The sequence below is a fragment of the Pocillopora damicornis genome, chromosome 5 (genome assembly GCF_964200805.1).
Source record: "Pocillopora damicornis chromosome 5, jaPocDami1.2, whole genome shotgun sequence".
Classification (NCBI taxonomy): domain Eukaryota; kingdom Metazoa; phylum Cnidaria; class Anthozoa; order Scleractinia; family Pocilloporidae; genus Pocillopora; species Pocillopora damicornis.
In genome coordinates, this window is record NC_142674.1 from 4589785 (window position 1) to 4609666 (window position 19882).

At 37.7% G+C, this 19882-nt stretch overlaps 3 protein-coding genes across 5 annotated transcripts; all 3 read left to right on the forward strand.

Annotated features, from left to right (window-relative positions):
* The first annotated feature begins 1289 nt into the window (after positions 1-1289).
* Positions 1290-5894, forward strand: LOC113679908 (uncharacterized). The gene is made up of 7 exons (XM_089206246.1): positions 1290-1519; positions 2239-2368; positions 2825-3096; positions 3206-3348; positions 3559-3598; positions 3672-3759; positions 4046-5894. Exons 1-7 carry the CDS (start codon positions 1322-1324, stop codon positions 4582-4584), a joined length of 1410 nt encoding a protein of 469 aa, XP_089062372.1. The 5' UTR covers positions 1290-1321; the 3' UTR covers positions 4585-5894.
* A 283-nt stretch (positions 5895-6177) lies between these two features.
* Positions 6178-12137, forward strand: LOC113679909 (uncharacterized). 2 transcript variants are annotated; one of them, XM_027196889.2, is made up of 6 exons: positions 7832-8029; positions 8557-8686; positions 9551-9686; positions 9813-9852; positions 9917-9998; positions 10950-12137. In XM_027196889.2, the coding sequence occupies exons 1-6, from the start codon at positions 7868-7870 to the stop codon at positions 11618-11620; spliced, it is 1221 nt and encodes a 406-aa protein (XP_027052690.2). In that variant the 5' UTR covers positions 7832-7867; the 3' UTR covers positions 11621-12137. The 2 variants fall into 2 exon arrangements, with proteins under 2 accessions (XP_089062373.1, XP_027052690.2); XM_089206247.1 differs by lacking the exons at positions 7832-8029; positions 8557-8686 and adding an exon at positions 6178-6713.
* An 846-nt stretch (positions 12138-12983) lies between these two features.
* Positions 12984-18763, forward strand: LOC113679944 (uncharacterized). Of its 2 annotated transcripts, none has more exons than XM_027196926.2 (8): positions 12984-13441; positions 14194-14432; positions 15118-15250; positions 15954-16156; positions 16886-17028; positions 17341-17380; positions 17487-17580; positions 18067-18763. In XM_027196926.2, exons 1-8 carry the CDS (start codon positions 13114-13116, stop codon positions 18714-18716), a joined length of 1830 nt encoding a protein of 609 aa, XP_027052727.2. In that variant the 5' UTR covers positions 12984-13113; the 3' UTR covers positions 18717-18763. The 2 variants fall into 2 exon arrangements, with proteins under 2 accessions (XP_027052727.2, XP_089062364.1); XM_089206238.1 differs by having other exon boundaries at positions 18070-18763.
* Positions 18764-19882: the final 1119 nt, after the last annotated feature.

A 19882-nucleotide genomic window follows, 5' to 3' on the forward strand; every position in this document is an offset into this window, starting at 1 on the left:
GGTCAAACGACATCGCCACTTACGTCTGACTCACTTTTGTTTATGCAAATTACATGTCCCCTAATTAAAAAAGTATTATACTTCCTCAGATTTCGTAGGGTTGATTGGGAAAAAACCCTTTCCATGCCGCATTATTTTTTTAAGAGTTTTCCGGTTGAGAACCGGTAAAACAAAAGATGAAAGAGAACAGAAAGACCGTTTAGAATAAACAACTAAAAAAAGGAGCCCACTTATTGTGCGGCAACAAAACCAAGGGCAACCAACATACGATTTGTTTCACTTTTGCATCTGATTGCTTTGGTGATTGAAGCGAGTTTAATTTACGGAACCAATCAGAGAGCACAGATGAGCGATAACAATAGACTCCGAGAAAATGGAAGAAACTTAAAATAAAAATGAACGAAGAACTTTGCGAAAATCATCGTTATGTGATAAGGAGTTCAATTGCAATACATTGACATTCAACGCTGACAAAAGTCATGGCGATGGCTGTCTGTGCTTATGCCCCCGAAAATATTCGACATTCATTTTTTATAACAAAACTTGGGGTTGTCGAGAGAACAAGAAAGTTCGCACTTTATTAGGTGAGTAAAATGCCACGACTTTTGTGGAATATCATATTGAAAAATCTCAAAAATTTCATTTCAATTTTAAGGTAAATATTGAAGTTTAATTTCCGCAGGGGAATTCGTCATCGTATGTGTTATGCATAAATTATGCTGAATAATAATCATTACAACCTAACTGCGATAAAGCGCGAGTGAAATTAACCTCAAGAAATCAAACTTATTTAATGAGGCCATCCTTAACTTTTGTTTATTAAAGAGGCTCCATAGGGTTTTGGTTCAATGTTGGTGCGCGCACCAGCGTTATGATTTTCTAGGAGATTTTAGTTTTCGCTTTTCAAGGTCACTAAAAGCTTTCAAAAGGCGACGAGCAAGGTTCGGACTATCGTTTGTTGTAGTGAATATTAGAAATCTTTCTCGAAAGATCCTCATTTCCTTTGTCGCAAATCTTTAAGTAATGGAATAGAACTTCGCCAATATCTATATCTTAGTAATTTAATTATTGTTGAGTAATTCAGTAATTATATTAGCTGAGTGATAATCTATGTGATATTAAGATTTACTTCCCCTTCGATGACTGTTCATTCTGGTTGACGTTTGTCATTGTTCTCAAAACCACAATCTCGCGACACCTCTAGTCCCCCAGGAGGCTTGACAAGCCTATTAGTTATCTCTTCTCTGCGTCCTTAACTAGTTCTAAACTATCGGTGACTTTATTAGCAGGAGGGGACATAAGAAAACTAGTCTTTTTCGAAATGAAGAATGCCAGGAAAAAACTGCGTATGTTTAAAGTCAACGACAAGAAGAAAGTAAATTTAGATGGGGACAACGGTCGTAATTGTTCTTTGAATGCACATTCGTCCAGCTACATCAGATGTAATGGCACTGAAGATAACATTCCCGAAGGCAACGCATTCAAACTGAATCGGGAAGCTACAGGTTACTTTCTTGAGGTAAAAGAAAAATTGACTTATAGTTTTATCACCAAGATTTGTAAATCATCCTGCAGTCTTACGTGCCTTACGAACCACAGAGACTTAAAGTAATTATATGACCAAGCAATTCTGTCAAGAAACTATAATTCTGTGACACAATTCTAAAATTATTGGAGCATAAGAGGTCAAACGACATCACCACTTAAGTATTACTCACTTTTGTATATGCAAATAACATGTCCCCTAATTAAAAAAGTATTATACTTTCTCAGAAAACTTCCCTGGGTTTATTGGAAAAGACCCTTTCCATGCCGCATTAATTTTTTAAGAGAGCTTTCCGTTTGAGAGCCGGTAAAACAAGAGATGAAAGAGAACAGAAAGACCGATTAGAAAAAAAAAATAAGCAAAAAAGCAACCCACTTGTTGTGCGGCAATAAAACCAAGGGCAACCAACTACGATTAAAGCGAGTTTAATTTACGGAACCAATGAGAGAGCACAGATGAGCGATAACAGTAGACTCCGAGAAAATAGAAGAACTAAAAATTAAAATCAACTTTGCAAGAAAACTTGGCTTATTTATAATTTCGTTGATATTTGAATACAACATATCTCATGTACATGTTGATAATTATTGATCGAACCTTTATGCTGTGTGTAGGTGAAGGACACAGCAGGCATAAATTCCGTAAAGGGTAAAATAATGATATTATTGACCGCATCTTTATTTTGCGTCTAGGTTAGTAACACAACGAGCCTTGATTTCATAACGGGTAGAATCATTAAGCTGACAATAAATTGCGGGAAAGGAAGGCCATGGAATACCACGAGCTTCGTTTTGCTGTTTAAGTATGAAGGATCTTTCAGTTGTAAGTTTAATTTGATATTCTGTATCTCCCGTACCTTATTAGATTTTTTTTATCCTCTTTTACTTTCTAAAAGTATTACCTTTAACTCGAAAACCTATACCAGAAATTTCAGAATGTGCTAAGGCCAGGTAAAAACTGCGTACTATATAGATTGTTATTGAATGTAGGTGTTTCTTCTATTCACAAATATTCATGTCCTAACGTTTTTCGTCACTTGAAAGAAAATAAATTTTCTCCCAAAAGGACCAAGGTTTATCTCAGTGTGTTGGAACTTGCCTTAGCTTAATTTGCAAGCAGTGGAGTCATTATCTGATTCGGATATTTCTTTACCACTTCACATAACTTTGATGAGAAACCAATAAGGCCTTCTCCTATTAGTCTTTGTGGTAAATACAATGATGTCATATCGCTCCCACGCTTGAAAATATCCATGACCTCAACATATTTATCTTAAAGGTACCATATCAACATCAACGTTACAGCCCATAGCCACAACAAAGCCTTTTGGTGCATCTTCTCTTTCATCTCCAAGACAACATGCAACTTCAACTGTCGCCCAAGGTTCATCATCGACTTCCCAAGTTCCTTCGACTATTCCTTTTACCTCATCTATGGTTACTGATCTGTCAAGGACACCATCGTCTACACTGCCAACAACCATCGTTGTTGGGAAAGCCTCCCCAACTACATTAGCAAAGCGACCGACGACATCAGATTCACCATTTAAAGTAAGAGTATATTTGATCATTAAACACGATAGACAGTAGGCTATTTTTTGTACGTGCGACTAAAACTTCACAGGAGAGAAACATTAACATATTGTGCTATCGTCTATAGGATCCTGTCGTCGCCAGTCGCGATCCTGGCCACGAACGAGAAGGAAAATCATCCCCCGTGGCCCTCATCGCAGGTGTTACCGTCGCCATCTTGGTTATTTTTATCATTATTGCTGTCCTGGTCTATCGACACCGATATTCAGGGTTAGTAGGTTCACCTTTTTAGAGGTTTACCACTGAGTGAGCCTCGAGTTGATATACTGTGGTCAGGTTTTCTAGCGCACGTCCAAATCGACCTCGTTCCCAGGGCACCCTTTCCCAATTTTCCAGGGAACGCCCTGGAAACTGGGCTTACTTTGAAGATTATGGGCTACTGATGCAATTTTTTAAGGATGCCATTAATTCTTTTGACAGGGATAACTCCAACTCTGGTAAAGAAAGCGAAGAGAAAAGGGTACGTATAAATTAAAGACTTCGGTTTGGCCTCTTACTGTTTTTCAATCAACTTTAGTTTTTTGTTGTCTTAGAAAACAGCGCTGAGAAGTCTGGACGGAATTACTCTGGTTACACTGGATAACGAGGATCATTACAAAGCACTTACGTTAAGAGATTCAGGTGAGTAAAAATCATCTTTCATCGCCAATTAAGTCTGTCTCAATCCGTGAATACTGCAGCATCCACTTCTATTTTTTATCAAAGCGTTTCATGACTACTCTTTGTACTCGAATAGATAGAGAGTCATCCATAAATGTTTCGAGAAAAGGCTTTTGGATTAAAGAATCCTATAAGAATGTGACCGATCGAGTGAAAAAAATCCATAACAGCAATGCTTATTCTGCATACACCATAAAATAGATGAATTATTTTGACTAATTATATCTTCAATGTTTTGTACTTGTAGCTGTTTATGAATCAGTTCGCGATGGAGAAGCAGATATAAGGAATTCCAGAAAAAATGATCATAGCGAAGGACATATCTACGCTCCTTTGAATATTTCTGAAGGAGAAAACATCTATGGTCACAGAAACAACAAGGAAATAGTAATTCAGGATACGAGGCCTAAAATAAATGGCCCTATAAGCGTACATCATCGTGTTTATGATCTCATGGAGGAACTAGTCATGGACCCTTTAAAAGGACCTGTCGAGAATGGTGAAAATGGCTCTGAACCAGTGTATAACGTTTTGGAGGGGTCATGTCTCGATGGGCCTCAAAGCCCCGCCTACTTTGGTATCACGTCAGACTCAACAGACGGGCCACATTACAACTACATTGACAAAGGCAATTATCCTATGAGCAACGTTTCAGAGCAAAAAGAAACAAGTTTTTATGCCGCAACAGACTTAACAGAGCCTGTTTACAACACGTTAGAGGCACCGGTCACTGAAAATGATGGTGACCCAGTGTACGACGTTTTGGAGGCTCCTGAAGATGCATAAGGCCCTCGCCATTGGAGTGCCATGTTTGTAGTAGATCCAATCCATCATAACGTAGAATAAGGTAAACTAAATATTTCAGATAACGCGGATGGCTTGAACATTAGCATGGAACTAGTTTATGATATTCTTGAAGAGATCCGATCTGAAACGCTTTGGTGGATGGTAACAAACTTGGCTTCAGGAAAAAAAAAGACCTTTTGCCCCTAATAACGGCCACGTATTTGAATAAAAAGCAGTAAGAATGTCATAGTCGGAGTATAGGATCCTATCTGATTTCGTGGACATCTATGAGTCGAACGTAGCTACCAGTAACACCTATGTTACTTGCTTACTTGATCATACTGTGAGGAAAGGAAAGAGAAGTGACTTGATCATAAAATATAAACAAAAATCAGCTTGTTGACGCTAATTAGAAAAGATGCTAGAATTAAAAAGAGGCCCGATATTGGACCAACGTTCGTCGTAGGTAAGTTTAAGCTAAACAACACATCTAGATTACTGTCACAGTTTAGATTTATGGAGACGGCATTTCTATTGGAACCAAAGCAAAAGGAAATGGCCCTCGACTTCAATGTCAACTAAGATAACTAAAGGGGCAATATTGCTCGTTGTCTCTTTGCCGACCTTACATTTTTAATGGCAAAAAGCTTAAGGTGCCTATTTTTATACATGTTGCATTTCACGTATGGAAAATCTGGAAACTTGAAGTAGAGGTACCGTGGAAAAGATATGTGATGAAAAATACTCTTTATTTACTACTTTGCAGCTCCCTATCGATGCAAGGACTTGGTTAAAATCTCAGATCACAGTAGCATAAGAATGTCCTAGAAAACCAAATATAACTTGTGCCCATAGAGCGTAATTTAGTGCTTTTTCCGTAAACTGAAGAATGAACAGTGCTATTCCAATCTTGAAACAGATTGATTTAGTTGGTTGATTCTCACTTGATAGAGAGCCCTAGCCCTAAGGATATTTTATATACTGATTTCTCAGACGTTTCCCTAAACGCTCTGGCGGGATTTCCCCACAACATTCATATATTAAAACAAACTGCTATGTCACTCTCATAACATCAGACTTCAATCCTTTGGATATCACGTGAGTAAAAATCATTAGGTTTTGATCACTCCGAATGCAGCTGATCGAGGCATAGGAACATTATGTAATAAATAGGTACTTGTCATTTGATAACATTTTATTTTATGATAAATTATATGAACTTGGTTAAAACATCGATATAAAGTTTAGTATTCAAGACTGGTTAATAACAAAATATTAGACAGTGGTAAATAAAAGAAGATCTAACAGTCTGGAATTGAAATTAATAAATTCATCAGTAACTGAAGCCATAGCGTGCTTTTTGGCCCACGGCTGTTACAAAGTTGTGCTTTCGTTCTTTCAGCCTTTATACCTTTACATCAGAATGTGTATTCTCCACACTATTCCTTGCACATTTCTTTTGGCATCGACGATAAGAATTTAGATAAAAATCAAGATATTTTAAGTTTGTGATCGTTTCCTTAATTCTCTTAAGCCCAATGCTTGATTCAGCAGTGATACCTTAAAGGGTTAAAGAAAACGAAATAGCTGTATTTACTCTCGCACCCTGACAGGAAGCACATCAGGCAATAATTATAGAAAGTCTTAAGCTTGAGAAAATGGTTTCGGTCGGGTGAACAACTGTCACTGCATAACTTTGTTTAACCTTTTTTTTAATGATCGAGCACGCTGTCGTTTGGTGAACAAGATAACTCTTCTGCCTTCTAGGCTTATTCCTTGCAGAAAGTAGAAATACACCGCCTGGAACTTAAAAGTCAAAAATACGTAGATGTTTAATTTACAGCTGCTAGTGTTTATTTCGATCTTGGAGACAGTCTTCACATTGACAGCGGATCTCGAAATTACCAGGAAGAGACGACCTGTTGACAACGGATGGATGAAGGGTAGAGATTCGTTCAAAATTTCTTCATCGTTATGTAGTAAGAAGTTTGATTGTAAGACATTCAACGCTGAGGAGGCAAATTATGGCGATGGCTGTACCTGTTCATGCCCCAGAAGGTTTTCGACTTTCATTCTTTACAACAAGACTTGGGGTTGCCGAGAGAACGAGAAAGTTCGTACTTTATTAGGTGAGTAAAATGCCACGACGGTTGTGAAACATTATTCTGAAAAATCTCTAAAATTTCATTTTCAATTTAAAGGTAAACACTGAAATATATCTGCTGCAAGGGAATTCATGGTCATGAAATATGTTATGCGTAAATCATGCGGAATAATAAGCACTACAACCTAACTGCGATAAAGTGTGAGTGAAATTAACCTTGAGAAATCAAACTTATTAAATGAGGCCATCTTTAATTTTTGTTAATAAAGGAGAAAATTTCCATGTTTTCACCTTTTGAGGTCACTTAGAGCCATCAAAAGGCAATGAGCAAGGTTCGAACTATCGTTTGTTGTAGTAAATGTTATCAAAATGATAAACTAAGGCTCCAAGAAGGGAGCAGTTGCCAGTGATAATTTGGCTCTGCCTTTGAATTTGAATTCTTAAATTTGCTTCAATGAAATCTCTCAAAATTTTCATGATTCGTGAAAATTTTCCTTCTGATCATTTAAAAGCCGAAAAAATAGGGGTTACAAAGGTAGTTTCCTCGCTATTTGCAATTTTGTGTTTTCCTCTATCTCAAATTTGGCGTTATGAATTTTTTGTTATCAACAGGCTTTAGGAAGGGCACAAATATGTTTAACAGTCCAGGAAATCTTAGGACATTCCATTGAAGGAAACGCGATAAAAATCTTTCTTGAAAGATCCCTATTTCCTTTGTCGCAAATCATTACGTAATGGAATTATAGCACTTCGTCAAGATCTATGTCTGAACATGCGTAAACTTTCGAATCAATCGCCTTTAGGCAATCTTTCCCACGGTGTTTTCTTTTCGGTTGATCTCTTTTTCAGCAGTAGAACGCCTATGAATATTACGGATGTAGTTGCTGGAAACCTTAGATTCCATCACATAAAAACTGTATTGTGTTTAACTGTTTTTAACATACCTATTCAGATAACAATCGTGCGATCGTATCGATCCACCATGTTTGCTTTGCGAAGTTCGCATCCCGACCTCGCGCGATCAGAAAACCCTATAAGGCCTCCTTAACTTCACTTACCTTTGTGTGGTAAACTCAGGGATTTCGAACTCTTTACCCACTCTTTGATCATCTGTCAACAGGAGGCAATACAAGTACGTTCTTCCGTTTTAAGGACGAGAATAAAAGAAACGAACTGCACATGTTGAACATGAACGAAGAAAGAAAATTAAAACTGAATCCCAACAAGCTCAACTGTACCCAAGAGTCCGCGAGGTATTTTAAATGTGGTGACAGCGAAGATGTATTGCCTGAAAGAAGCCCTTTTGCATTGATAGCCAAAGATAAAAATTATTTTATCAAGGTATGACTCCCCGCTAATTGTATTCCATGCTTCAATCCTTTTCTCACGAAAAACAGACAATGATAATAGTCATTACCGTAAACTGAACAACATGTCTTGTTCCTGTTTGGTCAATGGGTTTTTTTGAGAGTCATTCCACCAATCGAATCTAAACTACCAATTAAAACTAAGGGAGACTCAAAATAAGCCAATGAGAATGTAGAGTGAAACAACAAACTTTCCCGAAGCCCTGGAAAACGTGAGAGACCCTAAGCTACCCTCTCTGGTTGAGAGGGTAGCGTGAGTTTTAAAGACCCATCACAAAGCTCCAAAATGAAGCAAAAGCAATGCAATTCCAAAATAATTCCAATACGTGATTGAAAAATTGCTTGAAACAAGTTGGAAATAAAAAACAGAATCTAGTTTGTGTTTCATTTACGCTGTAATAAAGATAAGCCAACGTGCAAATGGAATTAGAAGCATGTGCACTCTATGGTATCCTCAGCGCGATAGAACATAACCACAATGTTGCGTTAACTTGCGTTAAGGTAGAGGAAATGACAAGCAAAGACTTCTTGAAAGGAAGAATAATCAGGCTCAAGATAACTTGTACTAACGCACGGAGAGGCTTGGCTAGAAGCGGGGTGTTATTGTTCAAATATGAAGGATCCTTAAATTGTAAGTTTTTAAAATCTTCCATACAATATTCGGAGTTTGTGTTATCTTTTATCTCCTTGACGTTTTTACCATGAAAGTTATACAAGAAATTGCTGAGGGTATTTAAGTCAAATGAAATACGCAGTGACATAGAGTAATGTTGTGTCAAGGTGTTCCCCCACTCGAATTTAGAAAAAATTCGAATTAATTTAATTAGTTATAAATCTTTCTCACATGAAGACATTTTCAATGCCGTCATAGTGACCACCTACATGAATATGGCGATTGCCGTATTTATGTAAGTCTTTATTTTCTTTGACAGATTTGATAATTTTTATTTTCTCTTCAAAAATAAATAATCATCAACCGAGTTTAAGGCCCGTACTGTAAGCCACGAGACCAAGTCTTTTTCGCTCTGATTTATGACCCAAGCGCGAAGGGAGTGGGCCATGTATCGTGGCGGTAAAAGCGAGGTTCCGTAACTTACAGTTCAGATCGAAAAATTGAGGCTAGTAAGATTTTTGTTTTATCTCTGGGTTCAAATACATAGGAGGAAATTCCAATTCAAATACACGTTTGAATTTAGTGGGCTGAACAGGGAAATACGTCCCGCTAAGTTGACCAATCATGGCCCTCGTACTAACTGGAATATGATGATATTTTTGTAGAACCAATTCTATTGCGCCACCAAATACTGTACACTGAATTTGGTTCTTTCAGAGTGATGTATGAGTCGCATATGATATCGATATCCTCATATATAAAAGCAGAACATTTCAAGGTTCCTTCGGGATACGAATTATGCCTTATTTTGCTGTTGGTGTCACTGAGATAAATTCCATGACCGCAAAACTATCAAGTCTTATCAGAATGTTTTCTTTCAAGGTTCTATAACAATTCCCTTTAACCCAAACACGGATGGAAAACTACCCTCCACGCCCCTCATCGCTGGTGTTACCACTGCCATTTTGGTACTCCTTGTCATTTCCTCCCTCTTGGTTTATCGACGCCAATATTTAAAGTAAGTGAGTCAAAATTTTAAAGGGTATAAAAGACAAAAAATGTCATTGTTGAAAGTCTCATGAACTGTAAAATTAATAGTTTTTGTTTTCAATTTTTTTCTTTATGTCATTTATGTCTTTGATAGGAGGGACCCTCATCCTAAGGGAGAGAGCCACGACAGACAGGTACCAATGAAGACATTATTCTGGTTGAACATTTTCTATTTTTTCACTCCAAATTTTTTTTCAGGAAATAGAAACACCGTGCGCAGATCCGGAAAATGGAACTGATAATGAAAACGGTTTAACCGAACTTGCTTACAGGGAACCAGGTTAGTGAAGGCATCATCACTGACACGGTAATCGAAAAGTGCTTTGAATATCAAGAATGAAGAATATAACAACCGTTGTACATCTGTAATTTGGAAAAAAACGTTTCGTGATTATACTTGTCTACTGGATTAAAACAAGAGAAATTATAACATAGCTAGTAAATTTGTCTCATCAAATTCGATTGCGCGAGCGTGCTTCATATTCCTATCATGCACGCTCATGACGTCAGCAAACAAATCCCTCGAGAAAAAAATATTCCTTCGGGTTGAAAATGTTATAAAACAATTGGTTAATACGTCAGCTGTACGTTCATCGAGATATGAAGCACTTGGGAAGTTTGGAGAGCACTCAAGAAGCTAGAATTTACGCATCTTTCGTTTTCTCCAAACTTCCCGCGTGCTTCATATCTCGATGAACGCACGCTGACATATGAACCAGTTGTCAAGTGTTAATGAAAATGCTGTGGTGAAAAGCTTATCGTTTGTCTCACGATGTAGAGACAAGCTATTGACCGTGGACTAATATCAGTATCTGGGCAACTGCCCACCTACCCCTCCCCTAACCCAGCAACAGTCAATTGATAACAAGTTAGGGTTAATGTTGGATTCGGAGAAGGGGTAAGTGGGTAGTTGCTCAGATACTGATATTGATCCCCCGCGAATCAGCTCAACTGTGTTGATCGCGATGTTTCAACCGCAATATTGTCAGTGTTCGTCAGGCAACGAGGTCAAAAGTACACTGGTTCGTCATTATTGGTGTGATCTGGCGCGTCGTCGTTGGTGAAGAGAAATAAGTCGAAACATAGATGAGAAAGAGGAAAATGATCCTAAAATTAAGGAATTCAGTCGACTCGGGATCGATTGCGGGAAATGATCATGAAATAGTTTCATTTTCAATCTCAGCATTTTCTGGAAGCGTTGACCAATTTATTTTTTTAAACTTTGTTTTAGCTGTTTTTGCATCAATCTATCAAGCACCTGTTTACGATAGAGAGGCACATTTAAGCTGTGAAACAGAAAATAATGATAGTTCTAACGGAGAACACATATACGCTTCCTTGAACATTTCTGAGGGACCAAGTGTATATGGCCATAGAGACGACCAGGATAATTGCCCCATGAGTAAAGATCAAACTGTTTATGGTCTCATAGAGGAACTCAATGTTGCCCAACCGGTGCACAACAGTTTTGAGGAACCACGCCGTGACGTTTCTCACAGACCTGGCCAGTACGGCATTGTGTCTTCCGACGAACCAGTCCACAGCACTTTGGAAGAGACTGCCCACTGCTTTGACGACGGTACCCTGCCTACACAAAGAAATCTTGAGGTGCCATATCTTAAAGATGTGGAGGAATCGATTCAATATCGTACCACGGGTCCTAAAGAGCCCGTTTATAACACATTGGAGGAACCTGTTGGTGATGATGACAATGACCCTGTATATAACACTTTAGAAGCTCCCGAAGGTGCAGAGGATCCTCTCCATCCTAGTGCTGTGTCTACAGAAGAACCAATCCGTCATACCTTGAAACAATCCAATCCAAATATCTCAGAAAAAGCAGATGACTTGAAATTTACGACTGAGCCAGTTTACGATATTGTTGAAGAGGATACTTCCTAAAAACGTTTTTGTTGAAGGCGGTAGTCATGGCTCTAGAAAAAAAGCTCTCCTTGCTTCGTATGCCATGCTAGTACTCAAGTAAAAGAAAAGGGAATTATAAAAATCATTGCAGTCGGTACATAGAAAATTATCTGTTAGATAATGTTTATGAGTCGATCGTAGCTTCCAGTTATACTTTTGTTTCTTACTCGAGCAAAATCTAGAGTCTGAGAGTGTAAATAAACAGGCCAGCTATGTGCATGAAATGGCTTAGAAATAATAAGGAGGTCAGACTGAAAAAGAATAATTCCTTAAATGTTTTAAAATATGCACTGTTAGATTTGAAATGATTATTTTGGAAAATAGGGTGTTCATATCTCAAAGATGGTTAATTGGTTAAGCATTAAGAACGATCTGATAAGAAAATTGGAAAGATTAAGTAGCTTGTTAGAAATTTTTCCGTGGTGAGACGCAGCCCCGATAATAATATAGTTCTTGTAATATATAATAATCGGTTAAATAAAATTATCCAATACTACTTTTATCGACTTGTTTACGAGTATTCCTTGATTTCAAAGGAGAAATATTTAAACCTCTTTCAAAGTTTTATTTACTAAGATGACTAACCACAAACTATTTTGCGATATACTCTGTGATTGTTCTAGTTTTATCATTTCTCAGTCATTTTATCTAATTTTCAAAAGGCGGCATTTGTATTGCTGCAGAGGCACCAAAATAGTCAGTTCTTAACTTCCTTAACTTTCTTAATAGCCAAGTTATTTTCGTATCAGTGATGATTGTAAATAAACTTCCGATGCGTTTGTTCTAAATCAAATTATGATAAATCATAGTCAGTTCAAGTAATGATTCGAAAACAAAAGTCCCATACTTTTGTTTTGAATTTAACTATGATGATTTAGTCAAGCTAAACTTAGTTCTATAGTTGCTTCTCAGTCTCAGCCAATCAAATTAGGTCAACTTAGCTATATTAAAGCTACTTTAAGGTTAACACATATATCTCCCACAAAACAGTGAGGAACCAACTAGCGGTAAAAGAATTGTTTTGCTAACGCCAAATACAGGCATGTTCATGAGTCCTATTTAAAGTTCATTGGAACGATTACCTTTTCAGTTTTGCTTTGGTTCAAGTCTATTTGAGGAATAGCAACAAAGCAATTGCCGAAAGTCAACAGAGAAACAATATACAAACAATTGAGACGTCAACAAAGATGAGAGTACTTGGCGTGGATCAATAGACACGTAAATTCTGCACGCATTATGACATGATTTTACAATTCAGCCGAAGCAATTCAGTGGATATTTATAGTTGAACAAGACCATACGTCGAAGTGTAAGGGGAAAAAATTAACTTTAAGAGAGGAAATGTTACACGTCAAGCGACTAAGGAAACGTCACACTGAGTTTTCTGACGTCGACAAGAAAAAAAGTTGAACCTTTTTACGATCAGATAAATTTCAAGATTTCAAGCAAACGGTGTTCATTAGTGAAGAAAGATGAAACTATTCAGTATTACGAAAATCGTGATTATTGCGACCTCCTTTATTACCATTATAAAATCAACGGAGCTCGAGATCACCAGGGTAAGACCACAAGGAAGGAGTGGATGGACGCAAGGCAGAGATTTCTTTAAAATTCAACCATCCTTGTCTACTCAGTACGGTGGGAACAACACGACTGTGAATTGTGCAAAATTCAATGCTGACGAGATTAGTCATGGTGGCGACCAATTTACTTGTTTATGCTCCAACGAGAATGGCACATTAATACTCGAAAACGATGAATGGAAATGCCGACAAAATTCTCACGTTCGTAAACTGCTAGGTGAGTTCATAACAAAACGATTTTTTCGATTATTTCAGTAGAGATAATCTTAACTAAGATAGGTAATATATTTAAAGTTAGTAACTTCTCTAAAAACAAGTTTGAAATAACAGTTATGTAGTCAGCGGTATAATTCATACTTTTGTTTCAGCCTTATCATTCATTCTTCTTGATTCTTAAAATCTCTTTTTATTACTTTATTTACTTAGACTACGAACCAACACACCCTAATTCAAATTGTAGACAGTCTTTTCATTTTGTGTGATATAAATCTGCTCTGATGTTCATAAAAAGCCTAAAAATAGGAATAATTTATCATAACTATTCCACTAACAGTATTGGGTAACAGCTGCCCCTAATCGATAACAATTCTGAAAAACATCAATAGACCGTCTCCCTGTCCAAGACTCTCAAACGTAACTTATTTAACAAGAACTCAAAACCCTTTAAATTTTTTTAAATTTTATATTGTTGCAATGATAAAAAAAAATACTGCCACAATATATTGAATAAAGAACTTCAATGATTACGCCCCCGGATATGTTCTTCAACGAAATAATTGCAGCTTAATGAAGACTTTATTCCGGTTTTCCGAAGTTTGTGGACGTTAGGATTGGTTTATTAGTCTTCATAAGCCTTGACACCCCGTCGTAACTATATTTCTCCTCTCGGTATAAAATTGCCACTCAGCTAATCTGTGTATTCAATAACTCAAATGTAAAAAATGCCCACATTAATCTATTCTTTCGTAGGATACACACGACAGAATAACGTCCATTTCGAGAACGAGGGCCATGACGATGCATTACGCATGCTCACGAATAGTGAGTTCAGAAGAGTGAAAGTGTGGTGGTTTTGGTTTAATTGCGGTGTGGACAAATATAAATCTTGGTATATTGCATGCAACGGTTCTGAGATTCCATTAATGGGTGATCTGCAGCTGTTTACCATAGAGAGAAGATACCATCACAATTTTCCTTATTTTCTGAAGGTGAGAAGCAAGTGGTTTCCATAAAAGTCCTTATATTTCGCCTACCATGCGACATAAACGTAATTAGGTATATTATACGGATATATATATGGTCATCGTGCGAACTTGGGTTACCTGTGGTTTAATACGTTAATATTAAAAATGACCACTTGATTTAGCGGTTACGTATTTGTGTGTTGTATCATCGTAGGCAGAACCAGCGTTTTTAAGTAATACATCTGGAGTAGTATTTTCGCGGCCAGAAATACGCTAAACGAACTTGATTGATGAAATAAAATAAGATCAAATTGAAATAGACCCTTCTCAATAGATCTTTCTATCTTCAATCTATCCGCCTTTAAGATTATAAAGCAACCCTGGCCTTACATATCAAACCTTTGCTGGAAGGTAATCTATATCGGGAAAGAAAGCCGCAATATTATTCATTATCAAAACGGCGTAGGCCTTCGATGGAAAGATGATCGAAGCAAAATGTATCGTCGCATGAAAATATTGTGCGTTACGCAACATTAACGCATTAGCTGTAGCCGGTAAGATTGAAAGGTTCTTGCATTGCACGAAATCTGGGGATCAAAGCTGATTAAACAATCTAATACTTGTTCCACCTGAGTGAAATCCCCTTTTTTTTTACTGGTAGTCATATTTTAATCCATCTGTTATATTGCCTTTCTTTGTCTGTCTACAGGTGAACAGTGGCTCATCGAATGCTGATTTATTGAACGGAAGAATTATCAAGCTTGGTATTCAGTGCACTGATAATGCAAAAAATCCCCTGAGCATATTAATGCTGCTGTTTAAGTACGAGGGCAAAGTGAATTGTAAGCTCCGTTTTTCTTTTATTTACGTAGAAATATCATATACAGTGTAGTGCCCAAGAAAGTACAATTTCTTACTTAGTAACTCTATTTCTTAGCTTTCTTTTAAGCTTCAGTCGATTACAATAATTGCCTGGCGAGGGGTTCAATAGTACTAAACAATGAGTAACCCTCATAGTATCCTATTGTTCTCTCTCTGCATTACATCGGCGATGTCAGCCTGAGAAGGTATATGAATTCAGTCTAGTCCAAGTTTCTGAGGAAAACGGAGGCGGGATCTTGTTATTAGGAGGAAAATTGTCGTGGGTAATCTTAAACCAGCTAAAACGCTCAATATTGCAGTGGGATGGCTGCACTACAATATTTTGATATTGTAGCAGTGCTTACGGCAATATTTTTGATATCGCAATCTGCTTGCGGCAACATTTTAAATATTGGAGTGGGTTCGCTATAAACTGTTACCGTTTTACTTTTTTCGCTCAGTTAATATTAAATAAAATTAAATAGGTGATTATTGAGACTCACATCACAATTGAATATAAAGCTGTGAGACTCAGTAATTATCTGTTAAAGATCAACATCAGTCCACACTTAGAAGGTCAAATCAGCCCATATTTAAACGTACCTCAAAAATGTTAATCGCACAAGACTCACTCACATGTACCAAATATATCTTTCTATTCTTGAATATATGTGCTCTTTTTAGGTTCGTTATCAACACCAACCTCTCAACCTATGGTCTCAACCAAGTCTCTGCGAAACATTTTCACTTCAAAAACAGCGGCTACAAAAACAACGTCAACAGCAAAGGCTAAAACTTTGAAAACGAATACTAAAGCAACCACAACATCAAAGTCAACAGTAACTACAACAGCAATACCTAAAAAGGACACGAAAGCTATATTAAAGGTGAGTAACTTGACATTGTCTCTAATCGAAAGTAGTCCTTGGGCTTATATAGCGAACGTATCCCACATTCTACTTCCTTTTCGAGGGCGTAGCTTGAAGGGAGTGGGGGGGGGGGGGGGGTCTTGCGGTGCCCGTGACCCCATTTTGAAGGCTTTTTTAAGTAACACATGGCATGGAGGTCGACATGAAAATTTGGTGAGTACCCTCTGTATGACACAGTTTGACCCCTCCCCCTTGTAAAATCCTGGCTACGCGGCTGCTTTTCGTTCTTTTTGTTTTTTTGTTTCTTACAGTACCCCCCAAAAATGAAAAGCATTAATAAAGGAATCATCTTACTGACCTTTTGTTCATGGTCCGAAATGAATTGTTCGCTCCCCTTTTTGTTCATTACCTGTTGAAAAAATTACATGAATGAGAAAATAAAAGAGGTACTTACAACACAAAATAAGGGAGGAAATTAAGAAAAAAAGGGGGATGAAGTTATTTAGCGTGTACCAGAATCTCGGTCGGAAGAGACGAGCGAAAAAGCGAACGAGTAACAATCCATCATAAGCTTCGCCCTTGCGTTAGTTCTTGAGACCCGCTCCGCAAGCTAAAAGTACGAGAAATACGTTGCCAGATTTAGTTCAGACTGGTAAATTTGAAAACAAATTTGGACGTATGAAAGTTTCAGATGCGACTACGACGATTCGTTCCTTTGACAAGAGTTATTGTCTATTTCCCCATCAGGCTACTGTCTATCCAAATCCTAGCCGTGAGCAGAGAATCGATAAAATTTCATCATCCATTACCCTCATCGCCGGTCTTAGTTCTTTAATTTTGGTTATTGTCTTCGTTATCGTCATATTGGTTTACCGGCGTTTCTATTCAGGGTAAGTTAATTATAATTACATGGCGGATAGTATATCCGCTGGAAATTTCATACTATACTTTTTAGCTAGACAGCAATGTCTATACCTTTTTGCGCAACAATTCTTCAACGGATCTAGCCTTTTCAAGAACCCTCATTCCTGAGGGAGTTAAGACATAGTAGTAGGGCTCCATGCGCGTTGCCACCGTGAGCGAAATTTGCGACACTGGATTGGATATTACTTTTTGCGAAAGATTCATCTACGATTCTTAGAAGAAGAAATGTGATTTCATCCTAGATAACTGTTTCAACTGCCAAAATATTTTTTCCACAGCATGAACCTCTGCGTGAAAAGCGAAACCGTCGAAAACAAGGCAAGTTTCTTTCGAATGCCTTCTGCAGAAATTTTTTTACAGTTAGCCGGATTGCATAGGTATTAAAAAGCTTTTCCTTATTTCGTCCTTACAACATTAATTGTAGGAAACAGCTGTAGAGAACGGTGAAACAAGCTTAGCGTACGAGCCGGAAATTGATGATGAAAACGTTTACAAAGAACTCGAGTTGAGAGAGCCAGGTAAATAACTGATTTCTTAACTAACAACAATCATGGCGACCGGAATAAAACTTTCTGTTATGAAGCGACTAGCACTAGACACAATTATCAAAATAGAGAAACACAAAAGAACTCAACGCGCCTTAAAAAAGAACGACGTCAACTATAACAACAACAAGATCAATCGGGGACCAGTCGGTATTTACCGCTGGAAGGGGAGGGGGAGATTTTTGTGGGAGGATCACATGGTTTTCAGGGGAAACGGACAAGGGATCAGTCATCGACAACAGAGTATGAAGGGAGGACAAAAAAAATTGACGGCCAATAAAGGTCAATGAAGGGGAGGGGGGAATTATGAGAACATTAGAGAGCCTTACGTGAGGATCAGTTTAATTGTATTATCTTTAGCTGTCTTAAGACAGCTTTAAGAGCTAATATACTAACGGTCACCGGTTCAAAGCAGTTCATACCTCTGTTTGTGATGATTTTTTTCAACGTATCTTACAGCAGTCTATCAAATGCTAATTCAGTGCAGAGCTGCACAACCAGCTGCCGATGGTGATTTTCGTGAAAACCATGTGTACGAATCTGTAGACATTGTAAAGGAGCGAAACTTTTATGGACCTAAGAGCAACCAGAAAACAGCCCATAATGCCTCAGGAGCTTCAAATTATTACGATGCAACTGATATCAAGAGTTGGCCACATGGTCCCTTTCGAATAGACTATTGCGACTACAGTGTCAGGGAGATGCAATCCTCAGTCCCTTTCCAGGGATCTGTCGAGGGACCTGATGATTATCTTCAACCAGTGGACGATGTGTCGGTGAAACCTTACTCAGAAGTTGCTATAGGAAATGTCAACTATGGTTTTATGTCAACGAAAGGGACAGTTGATAACGAATTAGAGGGATCTGCCAAACTTCACGGTGTGCAATCTGTGTACAACGTGTTAGAAGAACCGTATGCTGAAAGTGCAGAAGAACGAAGTTATTATGGTCCTTTGTCTTTAGCTATAGATGAGCCCATTTACAGCACTGTGGAAGAATCTCAGCTTTATGATATTCAAGTGAAAGATAATTCCGAAGGTACATACGAGCCAATCTACACTACTATTGAAGAAGAGTCTCGTGAAGGAAATATAAACAACACACAATAAATATGGTTGTTCACATATAGTATTTATAATAAATTATATTTTGACGAGTAATGAATATGCATCAACAAGTTAAAATGGGGGAAGATATTGGAGGGTTCCTTGCTCCCAAGCATGGTTTCGTTCTAAGGTATCTTTGATTAGTGAGGAGAGGGACCCAGGAATTGGGTGGGCAGCTTGTAATTCAGATGATAGTAGTGCATAACAGTTATCTGGAAGGCCTTTTTGAATGCCGAGTGCAACCTACTAAAATTTACGGATATTACACTTTACCACTGAGAATCAATTACCCACAAACATATTTGGCAGTGGAAATGAGCCTATTAATGGACACCAGAAGACGTCTTTCTTGTCTACTAATTGAGCTGTCTGTGGTCGGAAGCTGAAATACATCTACCGTGTAGAGAGTTATGACCATTATTCCATAATGCAAGAATCAATGATAAATGGCGAGGTTTCCTTAGTGGAACCAGTACTTTGACAATGTTAATAATGAAAAAACAGATGAATAAATGTGCAAATCATAATTATGCGCTAGCTTGATGGAGACAGCGTTAAATCATAGAGAACTCCATCGTTCAATTTAAATATAATTAATGGCTTAAACGACGTTCAAGTCGTAGTTTGGAGGAAAACAATTTAATCAATTAACCAAACTAGACGAATTTGGTTTGTCTATCAGACTCTGGAGGTCAGTTAGTGAATGTACGTAAAATTACTATACCGCAGCTAATTTTAATGGCTGTATGTTGATTAAGCCTTGCCTTCAGCTAAAAACATGAAGTACGGTGTTTTAATTAATAAGAGCGACTAACCTAAATGATGATCAATGCCTTGTTGATTGTTACTTTGAACATCCCTTAAAAGGCTTAGCGCTCACAAACACTTTTCTGAAACTCAGTGAAGCTCAGTGAAATTTTCAAAGTTTGCTTTGAAAAAACAAGGCCCTCGCATCGGGCGAGTTTCAAGGGTCTTGTATCCACACCGTGAAAGTTGGCATCACGTAATTAATATTCTTCGATTTCTCAATTAACGTTCGTTAAAAAAAACTTGACAGAAATAACAACGATGAGTTCTGAATAGAAGATGCAGGCTACCCCAGCATCCATTTTGTCCCGGAATTGAATTGAATTTTAAAATCGCTTCTTTTAAACCATGTATATACAAAA